Source organism: Malaclemys terrapin, chromosome 25 (assembly GCF_027887155.1).
Source record: "Malaclemys terrapin pileata isolate rMalTer1 chromosome 25, rMalTer1.hap1, whole genome shotgun sequence".
Taxonomy (NCBI): Eukaryota; Metazoa; Chordata; order Testudines; family Emydidae; genus Malaclemys; species Malaclemys terrapin.
Window position 1 is genome coordinate 1,300,248 of NC_071529.1, and position 20,775 is coordinate 1,321,022.

Genomic DNA, 20,775 nt, shown 5'->3' on the forward strand with positions numbered 1-20,775 from the left:
AGGGGGCTGCAGTGAAGTGCAGCAGCAGAGCTGTATGAGGATGTTGCCCACACCCTGCCCACGCCTCTGTAACCAGAGCTACCCGTCTGCCTGTACATACACCACACAAGGGCCTAATCTGGGGAGGGGCACAGCACAGAGCAGCCTGCCAGCCGTGCCCTGTTTAGCTCCTGGGACTGGCATTTCCACAGCAGCTAGGAGTGCCGGAGCTGGGTGGGGGCAGGCGGGGTCTTCTCTGCCTGGGTGTTCAGTTCTGGAGCGAGTTCTGTGCAGCTGCACAGAGGGCCGGGCTGGGGGGTGTATCAATAACCTCACAGGTGGTGGTGGATGAGAACTCACCAGGAACTCCCGCCACCCCAGAAATGCGGGCGAGTCCGCGGCCCAGTCTAACCTGCCTGCTGGCTGTCGGAACTGGCCTGACACCAGGTGCCACATCCTAGGACAGCCTCAGGAGTTTCCTAGGAAGAAGCCTGATCTGATGGTCAGAGCTGGGGAGCCAGGATGCCTGGGTTCTCCTCCTGCCCAGGAGGAGAGAAGCTCCATGCTCAAAGCAGGGGTATTACGATGTCCTACAGCTGCGGGAACTTGGAGGAAGTGACTGACCCAAGGTCATGCAGTGAGTCAGTGGCAGAGCAGGGAACAGAGCCCAGGGCTGTATCTGCACGGAGCCCCTTGTACACCCCGTCCACCAGCCCTGCAAAGTCGGCTCCGTCCGTGCTGGCGCTCGTACCAAGCAGGCGGATTTACAGCCTGGCACTCGGCGACCTTTGGGCAGAGCGCTCAGTCCTCGCAGCTCTCCTGGCCCTCACCCACTGGGGCTGGGCTCCAGCTGCTGCGTTTGGAGCCGGGCTCGGATTTCGGGGCACCCAAGTGCATGGGTGGAAGTTCCTCTCTGCTCTAGTGCCTAACCCACCATGCTGTGCCCAGGCAAGCCCTGCGGGGAAGGGGAGCTGCCGCACCTCTCCCAAGAGCAGCACTGAAGCCTGGAGGCTGCACAAGTCACCCTGGGGAACCTGCCCTGCTAGTCCGTGCAGAGCGGCCCAGAGCCAGCTGCACCCCCAGCCCAGGCTGCTGCGCTCGGGGCCAACACCAGGTGAGGCGCTAATTTTAGCCGGCCTGCCAGACAGGCTTTGGCATCATGCACACCCCCCTGCAGGCGGCAGCAGCCCGCCCGCCCAGCGGGACGGCAGGCCCCAAACACAGTGCGGGGGTGCAGCAAGGGGACCCAGGAGGGACCCTCTGCAAAGTGGGGACGTGATACTGACCCTCCCTTGGTAAATCCCCCGGAGAGCTCCAGATGGAAGGGGCTCTGCAAGTGCAAAGCAAGGGGCCCTGGCCATCGGCCCAAGGACAGACCACCCCAGGGTGCTGCGGCCAGTGGTGGAAATTCCCTGCTCCTGCCACTTGTTTCCACAGGCCCCGCCGCGCTAAAGCAGCTGCTCTCAGCTGATGAACAGGTGGCTCCATGAGAAGCAGGGGGGTGCTGAGCGAGAACATGGAGATGGGGGGGGCACGCTCCAGCCCTCTGACCCAGGTCTTAAGACGCTTCTTGCCATTGCCCCCCTGGTGTCCAGGCCCCGCTGTGCTCAGGCTGCCTTCGCCAGCAGGAACGTGGTGGGGCTGGGCTGGGGGCTCAGGGCAGGCTCTGGCCTGGAGGAGAAGGGTGGATGTGTGGCCACGGTGCTGGACGAGGACTCAGGAGACTGGCGCTCAGTTCCTGGCTCTGCCACGGACTCAGTGGCATGACCTTGGCCAAGTCACACAGGCCTGAAGTTTCCCATGAGCTTGGCAGGTTCTGAGCCCTTGTAACTCTGCCGCCCTCCCCCCCCCACCCCCATCAGCCTGGGCCTTTCCCCAGCCGTACAGTGGAGAGGGAGACTCCTCCCCGCACCTGGTCTATGCTGAACACTCCTTCAGGGACCGACCGGGGGGTTCTCCCGTCAGCGGAGGGACCCGTCTCCCGAGAGGCTTCTCCCAGCAACATAGCGCCTCTACCCCAGGGCCTAGCTCAGTTCAACTGCGTCACTGGGGGGGGATTTTTCCAACCAGGCCCCAGACTGTGAGCTCCCCTTTGGAGCAGGGTCTGTCTCTCTCTGGGTCCGTGCAGCACCTGACACAACAAGGCCTGATCTTCAATGCCACAGCACATCTAGGTCCTGGGTTCAAATCTGCATCAGCTCAGTGGTTCCCATGTGCAGGCTGTCTTCTGGCCTCTGTGAGAGACGAGGTTGGTGGGTCCCTAGTGGACAAGTGTGCGGAATATCACAGCTTGGCAAACTCTCAGCAGAGGCCAGGGACTGACTGTGCCATAGAGAGGGGCGTGCCCCCTGCGGAGCACCAGCTGGTCAGGGCGGGGGTGCCGCTAGGCCTGTGCCCCCAGTGATGCTGATCTCCAGCACTGCTGGGAATGTTATTTCTAACGGAGATCAGTGCTGATGAAAGCAAGTGGCTGCTGTGGGTGGGTGCCTGAGAACTGCTGGGGGTGACTCTGGATTCAGACCCCCGACCTTCTCCCAAGCTGCGACAAGCTCCGCAGAGCAAGCTGTGATTCACTTCACAAACAGCATCTCGCTGACTGTGTGACCAGTGCCCAGCCAGCAGGCCACGAAATTAAGTGACCTCGTCCTGCGAGACTCATCCAGGGTACGTCTCCACTGCAATGAAACACCGCGACTCAAGCTATGGGGCTGTTTAACTACAGTGTAGACATTTGGGCTTGGGTTGGAGCCCAGGCTCTGGGACCCGACGAGGGGCGACTGTAGGCCATCTGTGGCCACTGCTGACCTCACAGCTCTGATGCCCTGGCCAGATGCCAGACTGGGGAATTCCAAAGTCCCCCAACGCTCTGTTGGAGACAGGATTTTCCTTCACTTGCTGTCCTAAACTTGGGCCGTGTATGCAGATTGTTGCCATGTTCCACCCCAGAGGTGGCTGCACTGTGGTGGTCGGACTTAGTTCTCTCCCACATGTATTGCAGGATCAAACCTGGCCCTGGTGCAGCTTGTGACAGGTAAAAGGAGGGCTCCTGGCCCCGTTTGTCAGTACATGGACTGCGCTGCCACCTCCCCTGGGTAATAATCAGCCAACTGGACTGTAGATCCCAGCCCTGGCCACACACACACACAGCTGCAGGCTGGAGCTTCCCGGCCTGAATCTCAGGAGCGGGTGTCGGGGTGAGTGGTGGCCCCGGCGGCAGGTCTAGGCCTTGAGGCCCCTCCCTCCTCCTTGGCTTTGTTTGCGATTCCAAGGAACAGGCTCCGTTCCTGGACGCTGCCCTGCCCACGCCCCGATCCCTCTCTCTTGACTTCTGGTTGCTCCTGAGCTCCTAATGGGACCCAGCTGTTCCTGGCGCTGCAGCTGAAGGTGGGGCTGGGAATGTAACCGTTGGAACAAGCTGCTCTATTCCATCCAGGCCTGTAGGGCCCACAGGCTGGCTGGGGTAGGGGGAAGCAGGGGAGGGCCCTGGCCCTGCAGCCTGTGATGAAGACGCTCGTGGGTGCACCAAGTCTGACCGTTCTCTGCCAGTGGGATTGGAAGCTCTGCCTCACTTGGCTTGGCTGGACTCAGACCTTGCTGTGGTGCTGGGCAAGCGTCCCCGTGTCCGACCCAGAGACCTCGATCCCAGACACTGACACTAGATCAGCAGCGGCCCCTCCCCCAGCCGGGTCAGAACTCTGCAGCCTCGGCCCATGCAGCCCTTGTCACATAGGGTCCTATGGGTGAGAGGCACAGGCTGGTGCCATCGCCTCTGTGATGCCCTCCCCAGGGCCAACCTTACAGGGGGGCACCGTGGTCAAGAGGCAAGGAGCAGGGTGGGCCTGGGGTGTGAGGCCATGGAAGGGAACTCAGGGCAATTGCGGGGAGGCAGCAGGACCCAGGGGTGATGGGGGGAGAGGCAGTGGGGACCAGGGAGGACAGATGCGGAGCCCGGGGAGGCAGTGAAGGCCAGGGGTGATGGAGGGATGGGGGTTGGAGGAAGCAGCTGGGGCCAGGGACAGTGGAGGGATAGGTAGGGGGCGGGGCCAGGGCGATGGAGGGATTGGATGAATGGACTAGATTGCGGGCTAGATTGTTGGGCTCAACGGGTAGTGATCAACGGCTCCATGTCTAGTTGGCAGCCGGTATCAAGCGGAGTGCCCCAAGGGTCGGTCCTGGGGCCGGTTTTGTTCAACATTTTCATTAATGATCTGGATGGTGGGATGGGTTGCACCCTCAGCAAGTTCGCAGACACTAAGCTGGGGAGAGAAGTAGATATGCTAGAGGGTAGGGATAGGGTCCAGAGGGACCTAGACTAATTGGAGGATTGGGCCAAAAGAAATCTGATGAGGTTCAAAGACAAGTGCAGAGTCCCGCACTTAGGACGGAAGAATCCCATGCACTGTTACAGGCTGGGGACCGACTGGCTAAGCAGCAGTTCTGCAGAAAAGGACCCGGGGATTACAGTGGATGAGAAGCTGGATATGAGTCAGCAGTGTGCCCTTGTTGCCAAGAAGGCTAACGGCATGTTGGGCTGCATTAGTAGGAGCATTGTCAGGAGATCAAGTGATCATTCCCCTCTATTCGGCACTGGTGAGGCCACATCTGGAGTATCGCGTCCAGTTTTGGACCCCACACTACAGAAGGGATGTGGAAAAATTGGAGAGTCCAGCAGAGGGCACAGAAAATGATTAGGGGGCTGGGACACATGACTTATGAGGAGAGGCTGAGGGAACTGGGATTGTTTAGTCTGCAGAAGAGAAGAGTGAAGGGGGATTTGATAGCAGCCTTCAACTACCTGAAGGGGGTTCCAACGAGGCTGGATCTAGACTGTTCTCAGTGGTGGCAGATGACAGAACAAGGAGTAATGGTCTCAAGTTGCAGTGGGGGAGGTTTAGATTGTATATTAGGAAAAGCTTTTTCTCTAGGAGGGTGGTGAAGCACTGGAATGGGTTACCTAGGGAGGTGGTGGAATCTCCATCCTTAGAGGTTTTTAAGATCAGGCTTGACAAAGCCCTGGCTGGGGTGATTTAGTTGGGAATTGGTCCTGCTTTGAGCAGGGGGTTGGACTAGATACCTCCTGAGGACCCTTCCAACCCTGATATTCTATGATTCTATGATGGGTGGTGGGCCAGGGCAGGCAGTGGGGGCCAGGGGCGATGGAGGGATGAGTGGGGACGGGGGAGGCAGTGGGGGCCAGGGATGATGGAGGGGGCAGGGGAGGCAGTGGGGGCCAGGGGCGATGGAGGGATGGGTGGGGCCGGGGGAGACGAGGGGGCCAGGCCAATGGAGGGAGGGTAGGGGGCCAGGATGCCAAATAACAAGTTCGCCAGGGACCCATTTCCCCTGAGGCCGGCCCTGCCCCTCCCACCGGAGACACGGCTCCCTGGGGGCACGGTAGCGGGTAGAGCACCAGGGGCATAGCGGCGGGGGGTGGGGTGGTACCTGGAAGAGCTGGTAGGCGTAGATGTCGTTCATGTCAATATTGATCATCTTCAGCATGTCCTTGATCTCCTTGAAGGACATCTTGTTGTCCTTGTTCTTGTCGGCTCGGTGCAGGATGTCATGGATCCAGATGCAGGAGATGTAAGGAAAGAACGGGGGGGGGGACAGACTCCCGGTGCCCCCTCCCCCTCTAGGCTAGGCCTGCCTGGGGCTGTAATGAACTGGGAGGTGTGATGAATTCACTCCAGTCTTTGCACGCAGTGGAGCTGAGGTCGGCTCTAAGGGCCTGACCCAAAGACCCTGCAGCCAGTGAAAATGACAAGGGCTTTGAGCAGAGACCTGGCTTCCTGCTGTGCCCCCAGCAGCTGTCCCACTCCCAGCGCCCCCGGGCAGTCCCAGCCCCCGCGCAGCTGCCTGATGGTGGTGCTAGATCATCTAGTCATTTCACACACAGCTGTTGCCCCAGTGCAACTTGTACAAAACCTACAGCCGCTAGGCGGTGGGGGGTTTTCCTGGCTATCGGCAGGAGCCCTCAGGGTTTGCACAAGGGGCCCTGTCCTCACTCCATTGATGCATGAGGGGCAGAGAGGGGATGTGCCCTACACCAGGGCATGGCACAGCCAGGAACAGATTCCAGCCCCTGCCTCACCCGGCTGCTTCCTGGTGCATCACTAGGGCTTTGAGAGCCCCAGGTGGGCAGGGCGATGTGGGGAGAAAGCATCAGCCTGAGGCTGGGGGACAGGAGGTCTAGTCCCAGCTCTGCCAGGCCGCCTCTCCAGCCCACCTGGCAGATGAATGAGAGTCCCGCTGCGTGCTTGGCCCAGCAAGGTGTGTGGGGCAGGGCTGGAGGGTCACCATGCGCCCTGCCCTGTGTGCTTAGCCCAGCCATGTTTGCACTCCAGGAAATGTGGCCAGGGCAGGGCTGGGCCCCATTGTAGGGTCAGTTACGGTCTGGGAGCCCAGGCACTCAGGGCCATTGACAGCGGTGTAACCCTGCTGGCCTGGGTCAGGCCTGGTTTGCGTGGGGTACGTGCAAGGAGACAGACCCCGGGCAGCGGACCCTTCTCCTAACAGCAGGCTGGAACCCCAGACCTCAGCCACCCCTCCCCATCATCCATCGCGACTGTGCCCAGCCCCATGCGCGGGGACAGGGGGGCGGAGACCCTGCCGGTCAAGGGAAAGGATATTGATCAAGCTTCTCTCGCTGGCTCATGGCTTCCACCTTGGCCATCAGCTTTTTCAGCCCCCGTGCCCACCTCTTCGCCTCCTCCTCACTCTGGGCAGCCAGGTCCAGGTTCGTCCGCCGGCCCTTGAAGACGATGGTGAGGCACCACGTCTCCGGGAAGCAGCGGCCGTGCTTGCGGAGGCCCTCGGACTGGCAGCCCTCCCGCACGGCTTCCATGTGCGTGATGGAGACTGCAGGAGACAAGGCACAGCAACGGAGACGCGGTCAGAGTCCTGTGCTGTGCCCTGGGCCACTCGCGTCTGGGCTTTGGTCTCTCTTCCCCACCTCCCTCTAGCCTGTGAGAGCCGGCCTATGGCCAGCGGGGCCCAGCCACCGACCGGGCCCAAGAGAGCAGCACATTTCAGGCGATCAATGAAATGTGCTGCTAGGGAACCCACCAGCCCCCACTCCGTGACTATGCTCAGAGGGCTGGAAGGGAGGGGAAGGGATCCCCCAACATATGCACCAATGACTAGCCTGCCCTGACATCCCTTGCCCCATTATCTTGGGCTTGTCCCATATGTTCTGCTCCCTCCCTAAACCGCAGCCAAGAATGTCCCTTCCCCCATTCCTCCCCTGCCCAGCAACTCTGCCCCGTTCCCTGGTCCCTAGCAGGGAACTCAAACCAACTCCTGCTTGAGGGTCTGAAATGCTCAGCTACGTCGATGGAGATTTTCCATCTCTGCCAGCTTAGGCCTCCTGGGCCCAAACCAACAACCCCCATCCAGCCCTGCAGGCCCTGGGGAAAGCTTGGCTCCACCGTTTTCATTACCCCCAACTGGGCCTGGCCAGGGGGACTTGTTCCTGTAGGGCTGCCAGCACCAAGCGCGGGAGAGTTCAGAGAGCCAGCACACTCCTGACCCTGATCTGTGTCTCCAGCTCGTCCTTCAGGGCAGCTCTGCGCAGGCGCCTGCCTCTGGAGCCAGGGGAAATCTGAACCGCAGCCTGGCACTGCCCAAAGGCTGGTAAAACCAGAGCCAGGATTGCAGCAGAGCTCAGGTTTCCAAGGGTCCAGCCCCCATCCCAGGGGCAGACGGTCAAAGCAGCGCAGCTCCCAGCATGCCGAGCCCTTGGAAAGGGCAACCCTGGGCCAACGTGGGCTTCCGCAGCACGCCCCAGCAGGTCAGCTCCGAGACCTGGGGAACCTCACCCGCAGCACGCCCCAGCAGGTCAGCTCCGAGACCTGGGGAACCTCACCCGCAGCACGCCCCAGCAGGTCAGCTCCGAGACCTGGGGAACCTCACCCGCAGCACGCCCCAGCAGGTCAGCTCCGAGACCTGGGGAACCTCACCCGCAGCACGCCCCAGCAGGTCAGCTCCGAGACCTGGGGAACCTCACCCGCAGCACGCCCCAGCAGGTCAGCTCCGAGACCTGGGGAAACTCACCCGCAGCAGCACCAGCCAGCTCGGCCAGTCTTGCCCCTGATCTGCAGCATCTGCAGCGGCGTGTTCCCCTGCCCTCTCAGGGCACTTGGGAACTGGAGCTGGGACGGAGCCCTGCTGGCTGGCCCTGAGCTAGCGCTACACGGTGGCACTGAGGTGGCGCGAGCGGCAGGAGGCGTTAGCCATCCCGAGTACATCCCTAGGGCCTTGTACAGGCTCGGACCAGGCACTAGCCCCTCCTGCCGGTTACATCACCACGCTGCACAGCGTGGTCAGCGTGCTGGCTCGCTCGGACCTAGCACCGCTGTCTCCTGGCGTGGGGACTCCCCCCACGCTCCAGGGCAGACCCACCTTTACCTACGCAGCAAACTCAGAGCCACGGGCAGCGCGTTCCCAAGGGCTCGGGGCCATGACCAGGGCTCTCAGGAGAGCAGGGCGCACGCTGGGAGCGGAGCTCTTTGGAGAACATGGCCCCAGCCCTCCTTGCTCTGCCAGGGCCCGTCTTCAGGACCAGGGGCCTTAAGAGCCATCCGCCAGGCTGCCCTTCTCCAGAGACAGCTGAGACCAAGGACGTAACCCTATCTGCTGGGATGCCATCTTATGGGGATCTTGCAAACTCTCCTCCTCCCACCTGCTCTCGGCGGACTCTCTAGAGATGATGCTGTGAGGTGCTGAGCGCCCTCCGCTCCCCAGGACTTTGCAGGATCAGGCAGCCAGATTTTCACAAGTCCTCGGCCTGCTGGGTGCTGAGCTCTTGTGAAGTTTTGGCCTGGCTAGTGGGTGCTGACACACGACAATCTGACCTCAGGAGCTCGGTCAGGAGTGTCTGACTTCACCCACTGCTCATGTGCAGAGATGGGAGGAGCAGCTGCAGGCAGAGTGCGATGGGCAGCTGAGCCAAGGTCTGGATCCTATTCCTGGCTCTCGTTAGCATTTTATTTAATCAGTAATGGATCTGGCCTATTGGCTGTGTTTGTTCTGGCTGTTTTAATACCAGAAGGGCGTAGGTAACATCGGGGGAATTCCGCAAAACAAAGATCTGAGGAGCTAGAGAGACACTTAACAGACCCAAATCAGCCTGCAAACGCGTCTCTGGCCGTTTCACTTTGGGCACCTGGGACAGGCCCACGGGACCCCTGGGACCAGTGCTGTGAGTGAAGCACCCACAGTCATGCTGCAGGACTGGGCCCCCCGCATGACCAAGCAAGGATGGAAAGACGCGTCAGAGCCACCTGCATGTATGTGAAGGGTATGGGGGAGAGAGGGGTTATTTAGAGTGGCCCTGGGAATAACAGACCTGTGGCCATCACCTGCTGCAAGTGAGCAGAGGAGATTGAATCCACCTCCAGAGAAAGCAGCTTCTAGCAGTGAGATCGCAGGCTGGGGAAGGGAGGGAGCCCAGTTGTTTGTGACGCTGAGCTAGAAGGTCAGGTTTGCAAGGACTCAGCACCCAATACGACCCCCGCGCACTGAGTTCTTTGGAAAATGGAGCCCCAGGTGAACAAAACAGCATGGGAAGTTCTGCAGGGACGGGCCTGGCCCTGGGAGCAGGGAACTGGCTAAGCGGCAGTTCTGCAGAAAAGGACCTGGGGATTACAGTGGACGAGAAGCTGGATATGAGTCAGCAGTGTGCCCTTGTTGCCAAGAAGGCTAACGGCATATTGGGCTACATTAGTAGGAGTATTGCCAGCAGCTCGAGGGAAGTGATTATTCCCCTCTATTCGGCACTGGTAAGGCCACATCTGGAGTATTGCATCCAGTTTTGTCCCCCCCAGAGAAAGGATGTAGACAAATTGGAGAGAGTCCAGTGGAGGGCAATGAAAATGATTAGGGGGCTGGGGCACATGACTTACGAGGAGAGGCTGAGGGAACTGGGGTTATTTAGTCTGCAGAAGAGAAGAGTGAGGGGGGATTTGATAGCAGCCTTCAACTACCTGAAGGGGGGTTTCAAAGAGATTGGAGATCAGCTGTTCTTGGTGGCAAACGACAGAACGAGGAGTAATGGCCTCAAGTTGCAGTGGGAAGGCTCTGGGTTGGATATTAGGAAACACTATTTCACTAGGAGGGTGGTGAAGCACTGGAATGGGTTACCTAGGGAGGTGGTGGAATCTCCTTCCTTAGAGGTTTTTAAGGTCAGGCTTGACAAAGCCCTGGCTGGGATGATTTAGCTGGTGTTGGTCCTGCTTTGAGCAGGAGGTTGGACTAGATGACCTCCTGAGGTCTCCTCCAACCCTGATCTTCTATGATTCTATGACAGGGGTATATTTTAATCTCTAATTTCTGTCGTTCTAATCCCAGACCAGACAGAGCCCATGTGAGCGTAGGATTTGCTGTCTCCAACGGCGACACTGACAGCAGTTGCTGTAGTGAAGCATCAGAGCAGTGTCTAGGGTTGCCATGTCCAGGATCGAGGACGGGGTGTCTCTGTTCACCCAGAAATCAAACCCAATGCTGTCGATGGGGGAGCGGGAGGGGTTTCTGAGCAAAGCGATGGGACTTTGTGGCTGGGAGGTAAAGGATGAAAATGCACCTTGGCAAACCTGTTAACTGTGTCTGCTGTCCTGCCCGGGCACAGAAACAGGAGCATGGAGCTGAGAACCTGCTCGGCTCATGCAGCTGTATTGTACAGGGTTCCAGGCTTGGGCCAGCTGAGTTCTGTGCTTGGGTGGGTGAATCTAGATCCCAGGTTCTGTGCTGGGGTTCTAGGCTGTGTTGGCTGGAGTTTATGTTCTAGTTTCTGGCCTCGTGTTCTAGGTTATGTGCTCTACATTATGTATTGGGCAGAGCGTTGTGTTGTAGAATTTGCATTGGTTGGGGGTTGGGTTCTAGGTCAGTGGGTGGGAGGGGTTCTCGGTTCTGTGTTGGACATGGGTTGGGTTCTAGGTTCTGAACTGGGATCTGGGTTTCTTGTTTCCAGGAGCATTTGAGTCTCGGCCACTGGGACTTACAGATCTGCTTGGAGCGAGCCCGTTTAAAGCAGCGCTCAGACAAGATGGTCAAGCCGTCCTCCTGCAAGCGGTAGAACCGCTCCTTCTTCCGTCTGCGTGACTTGATCTTCCAGAGAAAGGAGCCCTTCAGCATCACCTTGATGTCCTCATCATCTGTCAGGCCTGCAAGGAGCAAAGGGGAAGAACCCATCAAGCCCCCCAAAGCCACCACTTCTGCAGTAAGTCTAGTAACTCGGCTGCCAGTGCCACGTCACTCTGCCCGCCCAGTGCCTGAGGTTTGCCAGCTGACCCGGGCCCTGCGAGAAAGGAGTGTGAGGGGCATCTGTCCACTGCACAGTCAGCGTTCTGTCCTGCCTTGCAGGGAACCTCTGCCCCAAACCAACGAACACAACAAACACCAGCTGAAAGGCATGGGCAGCATCCACTCTAGAACGTGGGGCCTCCCGTTCCATCCAACCCAGGTTCCTACAGCTTGAGTTCCTGGAAATTCTCCTCTCACTGCAGTAGAGGTTGTACACTCACAGCTGCACTCGCTCGTGTGTACACACACACACACACACACACACACAGCCTAGAAGGTCTCACAATGGTTTCTGGCAGGGTTTGCTACCGAGATAGCAACCCTTGGTGTGTCTCCCTGACCCGCTGAGTGTGCGGGCACCAGCCCAGGAAGCTCCACGTGTTGTTCACTGTAAGGGTCCTGGTAACATTCTTGCAGGAGAAACATGAATCGGAGGCTGGGCCGTGGCAGGCAAGTCAAGGAGAAGTGGCTGTAACAGCTCTTTGCCCTTCGATAGCGCCTTTCAGACCAGGGCCTCGCTGCACTTCATAAACAGTAAGGATTTTAGTCTCACACCACCCCTGTGAGGTAGGTCCCCATGTTATCCATGGGGAAACTGAGGCCTAGAGGGGTGGTGACTTACCCAAGGCAGCCAGCAAGTCAGTGGCAGAGCCAGAAACAGAACCCAGGCATCCTGACTTCCAGCCCCCATTGCTACAACTACTAGACCCTGCTCCCCTCCCAGAACCAAGAATGGAGCCTGGGAGTCCAGATCCCCAGTCCTTCGGCTCTAACCCTCACTCCCCTCCCAGAGCTGGAAATGGAACCCAGATGTCCTGATTCCTAGGACCCTGCTCTAACCTTAGACCACACTCCCTCCCTTAAATACCTTGGGCCAAATTCACTGACGACTGAGGCCTTGTGAACATGAGCGTGTTGCAGCAGAAGCAGGGCCTCAGGGGTGGATTGAAACCAGTGCAGAGCTCAGGGTGCACACTCACTTCAGTATGAAAGAGCCTCTTCCAGTGCAGCGGGAGTCAGCTGGGAAGAGGTTTAAGTTAAACCGACACAAGCGTCTCTTAAACTGAAATAAGCGGGTCCACACACAGGTGAGCTGCCCAGGAGCTATCTGCTAGACTGAAGGACTTGCCTGGCCTCCATCACCACAGGGTCTGAGCCCCTCAGAGCTTTAAGGTATTTATCTTCACACACCCCAGTGAGGTCAGGCAGTGCTAGGACCCCCATTGCACAGATGGGGAAGGGAGACACAGAGAGGTTAAGGAACTTGCCCAAGGTTACACAGTCAGTCTGTGGCAGAGCTGGGAATTGAGTCCCCGGCTAATGGCCCAGCCACAGGGCCATCCTTCCTCTCACCTAAGCTGCTGTTACTTTCCCATGCAGCCAATGCCGAAGGGGCTGCATCGCAACTGAAATCAGTGGAATTTCACCACTTACACCTGTGGCCAGGTCCACTTCCTTTCTCTACAGGGGTCTCAAACGTCTTTGCACCACAACCCCCTTCTGACAACAGTAATTGCTACACAACCCCAGGACGGGGGAACCAAAGCCTGAGCCCTGCCACCACAGGCAGGGGGGCCAGGGCCAAAGCCAGAGTCTCAAAGGGGTGGGGGGGGCAAAGCTGAATCCCAAGGGCTTCATCCCCAGGCCTGTAACTTGAGTCCCGTCCCCCCCACTCAGGGCTGAAGCCCTTGAGCTTTGGCCCCGGGCAGTGGAGCTCAGGCTTCAGCCCTAGGCCCCAGCAAGGCTAGTGCCAGCCCTTGGCGACCCCATTAAAACGGAGTCAGGACCCCCAGTTTGAGAACCGCCGCTCTACAATATCTTTGCCTGCAAAGGTTAGTCCAGGCATGTTCCTCCCCCGCCCGCTCCTTACAGGAGTATTTCAGTTCCCCACTGGCTCTAGAGAGAAGGGGGCCGGGGTGAATCCTCTGCTGGGCCGTGGGGCAGGCATGATTCCCTCAGCGCTGGCTTGCAAGCAGCCCTGCCCCGCTCTGCAGCGCGGGCTCCTTCTTTGCAGGGTCCCCAGGGAGCCCACCCAGGAATCACACAGAGCTCTGGGGGACGTTACATGCACCCTCCCCTGCAATTCCCAGCAGACAACAGGATCCTTCATCTGGCTTTTATGGCAAAGGGCCTTGTGAGGGTGATCTTGGGCCCCACCCACACTGGGTTGGTGACCAGCCATTGGTGGAGCCGATGAGTGACAGGGAACTTCGCAGCCTGCCCTTCCATAAAAGGCTGGTTGTTCTGCACCACTGGCCTGCGGCCGGGGAGCGCTGGTCATCCTGTTGGGATCCAGGAAGTGGGCGGGCAGGGATGCCAACTGTCTAATCACACAAACCCAAACACCCTTGCCATGCCTCCTGCCCCACCCCTTCCCTGAGGCCCCGCCTCACTCACTCCATCCCCCCCCCCACTTTCAGTGGGCTGGGGCAGGGTGTTGGGGTGCGGGCTCCGGGCTGGGGAGTTTGGAGTGTGAGAGGGGGCTCTGGGCTGAGCCTGGGGCAGGGTGTTGGGGTGCAGGCTCCGGGCTGGGGCAGGGGATTGGGGTCTGGGAAGGGGTGAGGGGTGCTGGCTCTGGGAGGGAGTTAGGGTGCAGGAGGGGGCTCAGGACTGGGGCAGGGGGTTGGGGTGTGGAAGGGGGTTTGGGTTGGTGGCTCCAGGAGAGGGCTCAGGACTGGGGCAGGGGGTTGGGTTGTGTGGGGGGGTGAGGAGTGCAGGCTCCAGCGTTGCAGCACTTACCTGGTGAGGGGCCAGGGGACTCTGCGCACTGGCCCTGCCTGCAGGCACTGCCCCTGCAGCTCCCATTGGCCGCAACTACCCCCCCCAGGGGCCACAGGGATGTGCCAGCCGCTTCCCAGAGCGGCACAGGGAGCCTGCCTTAGCCCTGCTGTGCCACCGGACTTTTAGCGCCTAAAATCTCCCGGACTGGCTTCAGTAGCCTCTGGGAGATAGAACCCGATTCTGGGAGACTCTTGGCGAAACCAAGAGGGCTGGCAACCCTAGTGGTGGGTATCATAGGCTGAGGGAGGCTGTGCCTGGCATGGCCCGGCCCATGCTCTGCCCCCAGGTCCCTCCTGCCACTCCTGGCATTCTGCCTTGGTCCAGGCGGGCAGGGCTGTGGCTGTCTGGCCTTCTGTGGGGACTCAGGGTGGGTGATGCTCGGGCCGCACTGCCCACCCGGCCCTGTGGCCACACCACCTGGCACACCGGGGCCGTGGTGAGGGTGCTCTGGGCTCCTGTGGGGGAGGGGTGGTAGAACAGGAGGGGGAGGGGCAGGGTCTTGGGAAGAAGGGGAGGGGCCAAGGGTTAGCCTCCCCCCAACGGCCAGTTCACCGGCCACCCATGGCACTGGCTGGATTCCAGCCCCCACAGCTTTGACATGGGCCCAGCTCGGCTTCAGCCCGAGGGGGGAACCTTTCTATACGGAACCAGCCAAGAGCAGCATCACCAGAGTGGATCCCAGTGGCCAGCACCAGATGCTTCAGAGGAAGGTGCAAGAGCCACATAGTAGCAGCTGTCGGATAATCTGCCCTCCCCCCCCCCCCCCCCCCGTAGGTCTCATCCTGGTCTCTAATAGAGACTGGCTTAAACTCTGACGCAGGAGGGTTAATATTCCTGCTAGCACGAATTAGGATAACTCGGGATTTTCTGATATCCACGGAAATGTCCAACCCTTTTTTGAATCTCGCAAGGTTCCTGGCGTCAGGGGTTTCGGTGGCAGTGAGTTCCACGGGCTAATGAACTGTGGTGTGGAAGTGTGTCCCTCAGTCAGTGTTAATTGGATTGTGTCCGAACCCGTCTCCAACAGAGCTTTGTGCCCTGCCAGGCAGCCCAGGAGTGCAGGGAGGCCGCAGTTAAGCCAAGCACGGGCATTGGCCAGGATGCTCTGGGTTGTGACGTTATGTAAAGGCCTCTGAAGAATGACCAAAGGGGCCAATTCAACTAATCCAAACAACTATCCAATGGGAGGAGGGTGGATTGATTTCGGACCCCAGCTGGCGATCAGCATGGAGCATGCCACACTGCATTGCCGGGGGAGATTATCCGAGATCACGGTGTGCCAAGTGCAGCCTGAGAGGCCGTCTGGGCGGGCGCTCGCGGGAAGAGCTTGGGAGGGGGAGGGGAACCCTGTACATTTGTTTTGGCCCTGTGTGTGGGCAGATGTCAGGCCACAGCCACACCCTGAGAGAGTTTGTCTCCTGCGCAGCCTACAGCCCACATCCCCCTCTTAGACCTTCCCAGGTCTCCGGGAGGAAATTCCCAATGTGCATTGCACCGTGTGAGGAAAACACCCAGAGTCCTCTATCTTCAGCTCCAGCAGCCCAGATTCTCCCGGCTTCAAATACACCTGTGCAGGGTGGAAGCGATGACCGGCCCCACTGGGCCCGACTGTTCAGGGATTCCTAGATGTAACGCCACAAGGGAGCATTGCAATCTTCCCGCCTGAGCTCCTGCCTGCCCCAGGCGTTCCTGCCCCCAGCCCAGAACTTCTGGGGGAGCGGATGCACATCATTTAGAAAGAGACGCCCCATCTTGACTGCAAGTGGCTGAGATCCCACCACATCCCAAGGCTGAAAGGGCTGAGTCAAGAAAAATGTTGCTGCATGGACCTTGCTGCACCGTGCCAGACTCGGACAGTTCCCAGGACACAGGTCACTGGGCAACACAGGTGGGGCGTTGGCTGCATGACCCAGGGGCCAGTGCTCCAACCTGGCCGTCAGGAGACGCGGGTTCCACTCTCGGCTCTGGCAATGGCTTGTCTGATCACCTAGGCCACGTGTCCTGTCGGACACCGTAAAGCCCCCCCAGATGGGATCCCAAAAACGGAGACACTTGAAAGCAGAGACCTTTGAAAATTGCAGCCTTAACCACTTCTGTTCCCCACCCCCCCTTCCTACGTGCTGGGCGCTCTCTGGACACAAAGAGCCCAGGGTAAGAGCTCATGCCGCACCCCTCGGTCTCCTTGGCATCATGCAGTTTACAATCACAGTGCCATTCAACTCAAGCCCGTCTTGTGCAAATATCAATTTTGCAAGCAAAGCACGGGGTGAACTGACAGCTGTAAATACAATGCGGGCTGGGCTTCGGCTGTATCTATCCTGCCTGACGACCAATCCACTCCCTGGAGAGCAGCCACTACTCAACTACAGCCAACAAACCATCAGCCTCCCGCAAACCACAGCGAGGGATGCGCACTTCTGGGCACTTTGCCTTGAACCTTTCCCTCTCCTTGACAGTCCAATGCCAACCTGCAATCTGCCTGGGAGGGGTCTCCATAAAAGGGTCACATGTTCTCAGCACTATCTCAGGGAAGGTTCAAATGGGAGCTAATAACATAGAACTACGGAAGCAACATGGTACGTTAGCAGGCTGGGGGAGTGGGGCTAGGACGCCTGGGTTCTATTCCTGTGTCTGTCACCGAGGGCGCTCGGGCACGTCTCCCAGGGCTCCGCACCCACAGTTGAGGGCCAGATTTTCACCCAGCGCTTTTCAGTTACCCCCAGGACATCCATGCTATGGGCAGATGACCGTGGCTTCCCTAGGGGGCGGCAAGGCTGTTTGAGAAGCACTTGGACACCCACTGCTGCAGGATGCCAGTGACGTTCAACGCGCTGTCACTGTGGAGCACGTCATTGCTATGAACTTGCAGAACATCCTCCATCCCAATACAAGGCCTAGGTCCTGCCCAGTGGAAAAGGGCAGGGCCTTAGCCTCTGTGCGATACTGACATTGAGGCCAAAGACTCCGAGATGAGTGTATCTGATGCGCCAGGCTGCTCTTGTCTACCACGCACACAGCAAGCGAGACAACCGCTGGCTCTGAGTGGATTTTCCAAAGGAGGGTGTTGTACAGTAAATGACACGAAATCACAATAAGTAAATCAAATTACAGGCTGTATCGAAGCCCCCCAGAGCAGCAGGGGATGCAAAATCATCCAGCTATAATCTGATCTGAAACTCATCACCAGGCAATGGCCTGTTTTAGGACCTAAACTCAGCCAGGGATTTATTCTGACCTACTAAATGTTCCAGGCACACAGGCATGGAGCTAGAGAGGGGCTAGTTTTCAGCCCCACGTTTCATTCTCGGATACATTTTTAAAGGGTTAAAAGATTTTATTTGGGGGGAGGGAGAGTTTTGTCTGGGATCGGCAAAGTATCCAAGTTGGGCAGAGAATTTCACTGGAATTTGGGCACCAAACTCCCTCAGGCTCCTATGAGATTCCCAGTCTTAAACCTTCCCCGTGGAATGCGACCCAGCTCTCTGCCAGCAGGGGAAGAAGGAAGTGATTCTGACTAGAAACACTGCCAGCCTGGCCAGCCTAGTTTCCCTGTCTATGCTGGGTGAAAGGCAAGACATGAACAAGCCACATTCATGGTGAGAAGTAAGCCAGGTTCTGCAGTTCCTCCCAGCTGCGGTCGCCTGGTGCTGCAAGCAGCACTGGGCCAGGAAGTGCTTTGGAACAGATGATTTTTCTCTGGCCTGTGGGTTTGATTCTCTTTTGACGCAGGCCTAGAGGGGGAGTTGCTGCACTGAGCCAATGGAGTTACCCGGGGGTAAAATGGGGGGAAGGGAGAGGAGTACCAGGCCCAGTGTTTCAAACTCCTCAAACGACGTGGAAATTCAAGGGCCATGGAAAATCCATCCACTGGCTTGTCAGGGAAATAGCCAGAAATGGGGTGTAAACTCACTTTCCATCGCCTCTTGTACGTGATTTCTCCCTCATGGAATGGAAACATGAAGAAATCTCCCCTCGGGCCCAGATTACAGAGGCACTTTTCCCGTGCCAAGGTTCCGAAGCCTTTTGCTGAACGAGTGCACTGCTCAGAAAGGCCCAGGCACACGGCTACCCCCAGCCCCGCCCCCGGGACTCCCTGCCTCGCCCAGCGCATGCCGCAAGGCCCACGCTGCTGGACACCAGAATGAAAGCAAGAGTGAGACTGACTCACTCTGACCCTGCTCCCACTCCAGTGGAAACTCTTCCATTCACTCGAAGGGCTCAGGCTCCCAGTGGGGAAAGGTCAGAGTCCAGATTACCGGCCTCGGCAAATGCTTGGGCTGACTGACGGCAGGAACAGAGAAGAAACAGGGAAGACGCAGCGCAAACGCCTTCCGTTCCTGACCCCGTAGAGTCCTGCTTCAAGCAGCCCACTGGACACATCCACCGGAGGCAGCTTGAAGACCCCCGGTGCCGTCCAGTGGTGGCAGAACGGAGGTCAGGAGCGTAAGGGCCTGATCCAGCTCCCCTGGAAGCCAGGGGAAAGTCTCCTGTTGATTTCAGTGGGAACTGGGTCAGGCTCTGTGAGCTCCACCGCATGCCCCACACCCCTGTCTTCTATCCTTGGTCTCTTACAGTGGCTTTGGGGGGCAGTCCCTGCTCCCCTCCCAGCCCACGAAAACCCCTCCGCTCTCTATTTCCAGAGCAGGGAAAGCACCTTTTGGAGTTTACTCCGTGATCGCAGTTCCTAGATTCAGCCCTGGAGGTTTGAGCTCTCTTTGCCTCTGGCTGACTAGAGCGCTGAGTCTGCCTTCCGTCCCCGGCCAGTATTGTGTGTTCCACCTTGATTCGCATCTGGCCAACAGCGCAGCACCAGCTCCTGTTTGTGTCTCTCCCGTGTTACCTTCAGGCCCTCCTCCTCGGTTGCACTTTGCAGAGCCGTGCACTGAAGCAGGGCTCCACCCCGTGCTTTCAGAGCACGCTAAGGAGCTTGACAAGGTTTTAAACCATTGCAAGAATCAGGTTGGAAACTCACCGGCCAGGCGTAATTCCCAGCTTTGCTTCCCAGCCAGGCCCAGCCTGACCCCCATACTCGGCACGGAGATAGCTCTGTCACAGGGACTCCAAAGCACTTTACAAACACAAGTTAACTGGGAGGCAGGTCATTATTATCCCCAGTTCCTAGATGGGGAAATTGAGGCAAAGAGTGGTGCAGTGACTTGCACAAGGTCCCGCAGAGAGGCAGGAGCAGAGCCAGGAATAGAACCCAGGCGTCCTGAGCGATATTCAGGCTTGTGCTTCACTACGTCGCTCTCTCCCCTTCGCTGCAAATGTGGAAAGCTCCAGACCTCATGGACACTTATGAAAGAACTTTCATGCCAGCTCCTTCCCCCGCGAGTGGGCGTGGCTTGTGGCGCTAGCACAGACAGGGGCTGCCGCATTCGGCACTAATGTGCAATCCCGGGTCTAGAACTGCCAGAGGCTGCAAACGCCATCCCAGCCATGCCCACAGGGCCCAGGCAGCGCCACAGCCCCTCACACCCAGTGACATGGGGCAGATCACTTTACTCTTTTGGCCCCCCTTTGCCCATCTGCAAAACAGGAACAATCTCCAGCTCCCGGCCACGCCTGAGCCTTCACTCCTGTGTGACTCGCCTGTCTGCAGTGCCTGAAACCCTCCGTGGAAAGGGGCTAGCCAAGGGCAAGGCCTACAGTCTTTGAAGGGTTAATTTAGGAGGCCAGCTCCCGCCCAGCACTCAGACACTCCCGTGCTGTGAGAGCCCCCATGGCTATCCCTGTCCCTGCTTCTGGGACAGACTCACCACCCATGGCACGTCCAGGCCATCCCCCCCGTGTTCCTCCCGCGCTGAGCAGTTGGCGCTCACGCACAGAGCGGGCTCTGTCCTGCCCGTGCTGCCTGGCAAACCAAGAGCAGCAGGGTTTGGCCACTGGCTCTCCCAGGGCACTGCCCCAGAGGGGGCAGGGAGGCCGGTCCATGCGGCTAGGCCTGCTGCAGGGGACTGGCCGGGTTTGTGCCTCTGGACACATGGGCTCTGAGCTCCCTGCTTTCGCTGTCCTCTCCTCCCCTGACACCGTCACTCTCACTGGCTAAAAACACTCAGCACCTCCTGTCTAAACACTGGCCCGTGTTGATCCTGCACATTCCTCCGGCTCCCTCCTTCCTTCCCAGCGTCCAGCTCTGCTCTCCCCCGCCCCGCCAGCAGCCCGTTTGCTCTCTGCCTTCAAGGGGATGTTACTGGGTCAGCGTGGGGGGGGGGGAGCTTACGTAAGGGCCCCCCTCTGATCCAGATTGTTCCTGGCAGCTCTGGCTCAGCCCTGCTCAGTATTCTCAAGGGCAGTTTTATCCCCTTGGGAACAGATGCAAAAAAGTTCAGTGAGGGACAAATAGCAACACGGCCAGGGCCCTCCCGCGCCCAGTGAAGGATGGCAACATCTACGGCAAGTGCCTGCACCTGATTCCAGCCCAGAGCTTCCTGCCTCCAGCCTGTGCAATGGAAAAGGCTCCACGTCCCTCTGTGGCTGCCGCTGCTGCTCCCCCACTTGCACCATGCGGGGGGATCCACTGCCCCATCCCCAAGCCCTGCTCTCCTTCCTCTGCAAGAAATCTCAGCATTTCCCCGGGCGGGGCTTAGATACAGAGCATTTTGGAGAGTTTAGTGATGGGTCCAGCAGGCCACAGGGACTGGAAGCCAGCCCATTTCTCCAGCCGCTCTGGCTCCAGGCTCCCCAGGATTCAGGTGGTGACAGAAGTGGAGCTGC

The 20,775-nt window shown here is 58.8% G+C and overlaps 1 protein-coding gene across 1 annotated transcript in view; it reads right to left on the minus strand.

Moving 5' to 3' along the window:
• The window catches only part of PLCD3 (phospholipase C delta 3), a 52,714-nt gene that overhangs the window by 15,531 nt on the left and 16,408 nt on the right, over positions 1-20,775 (minus strand). The window contains exons 2-4 of the mRNA XM_054014468.1: positions 10,977-11,138; positions 6,609-6,837; positions 5,422-5,551 (exon numbers count right to left, since the gene is read on the minus strand). Coding sequence (XP_053870443.1) covers positions 5,422-5,551; positions 6,609-6,837; positions 10,977-11,138 — 521 coding nt within the window. The remainder of the gene's footprint in view (positions 1-5,421; positions 5,552-6,608; positions 6,838-10,976; positions 11,139-20,775) is intronic.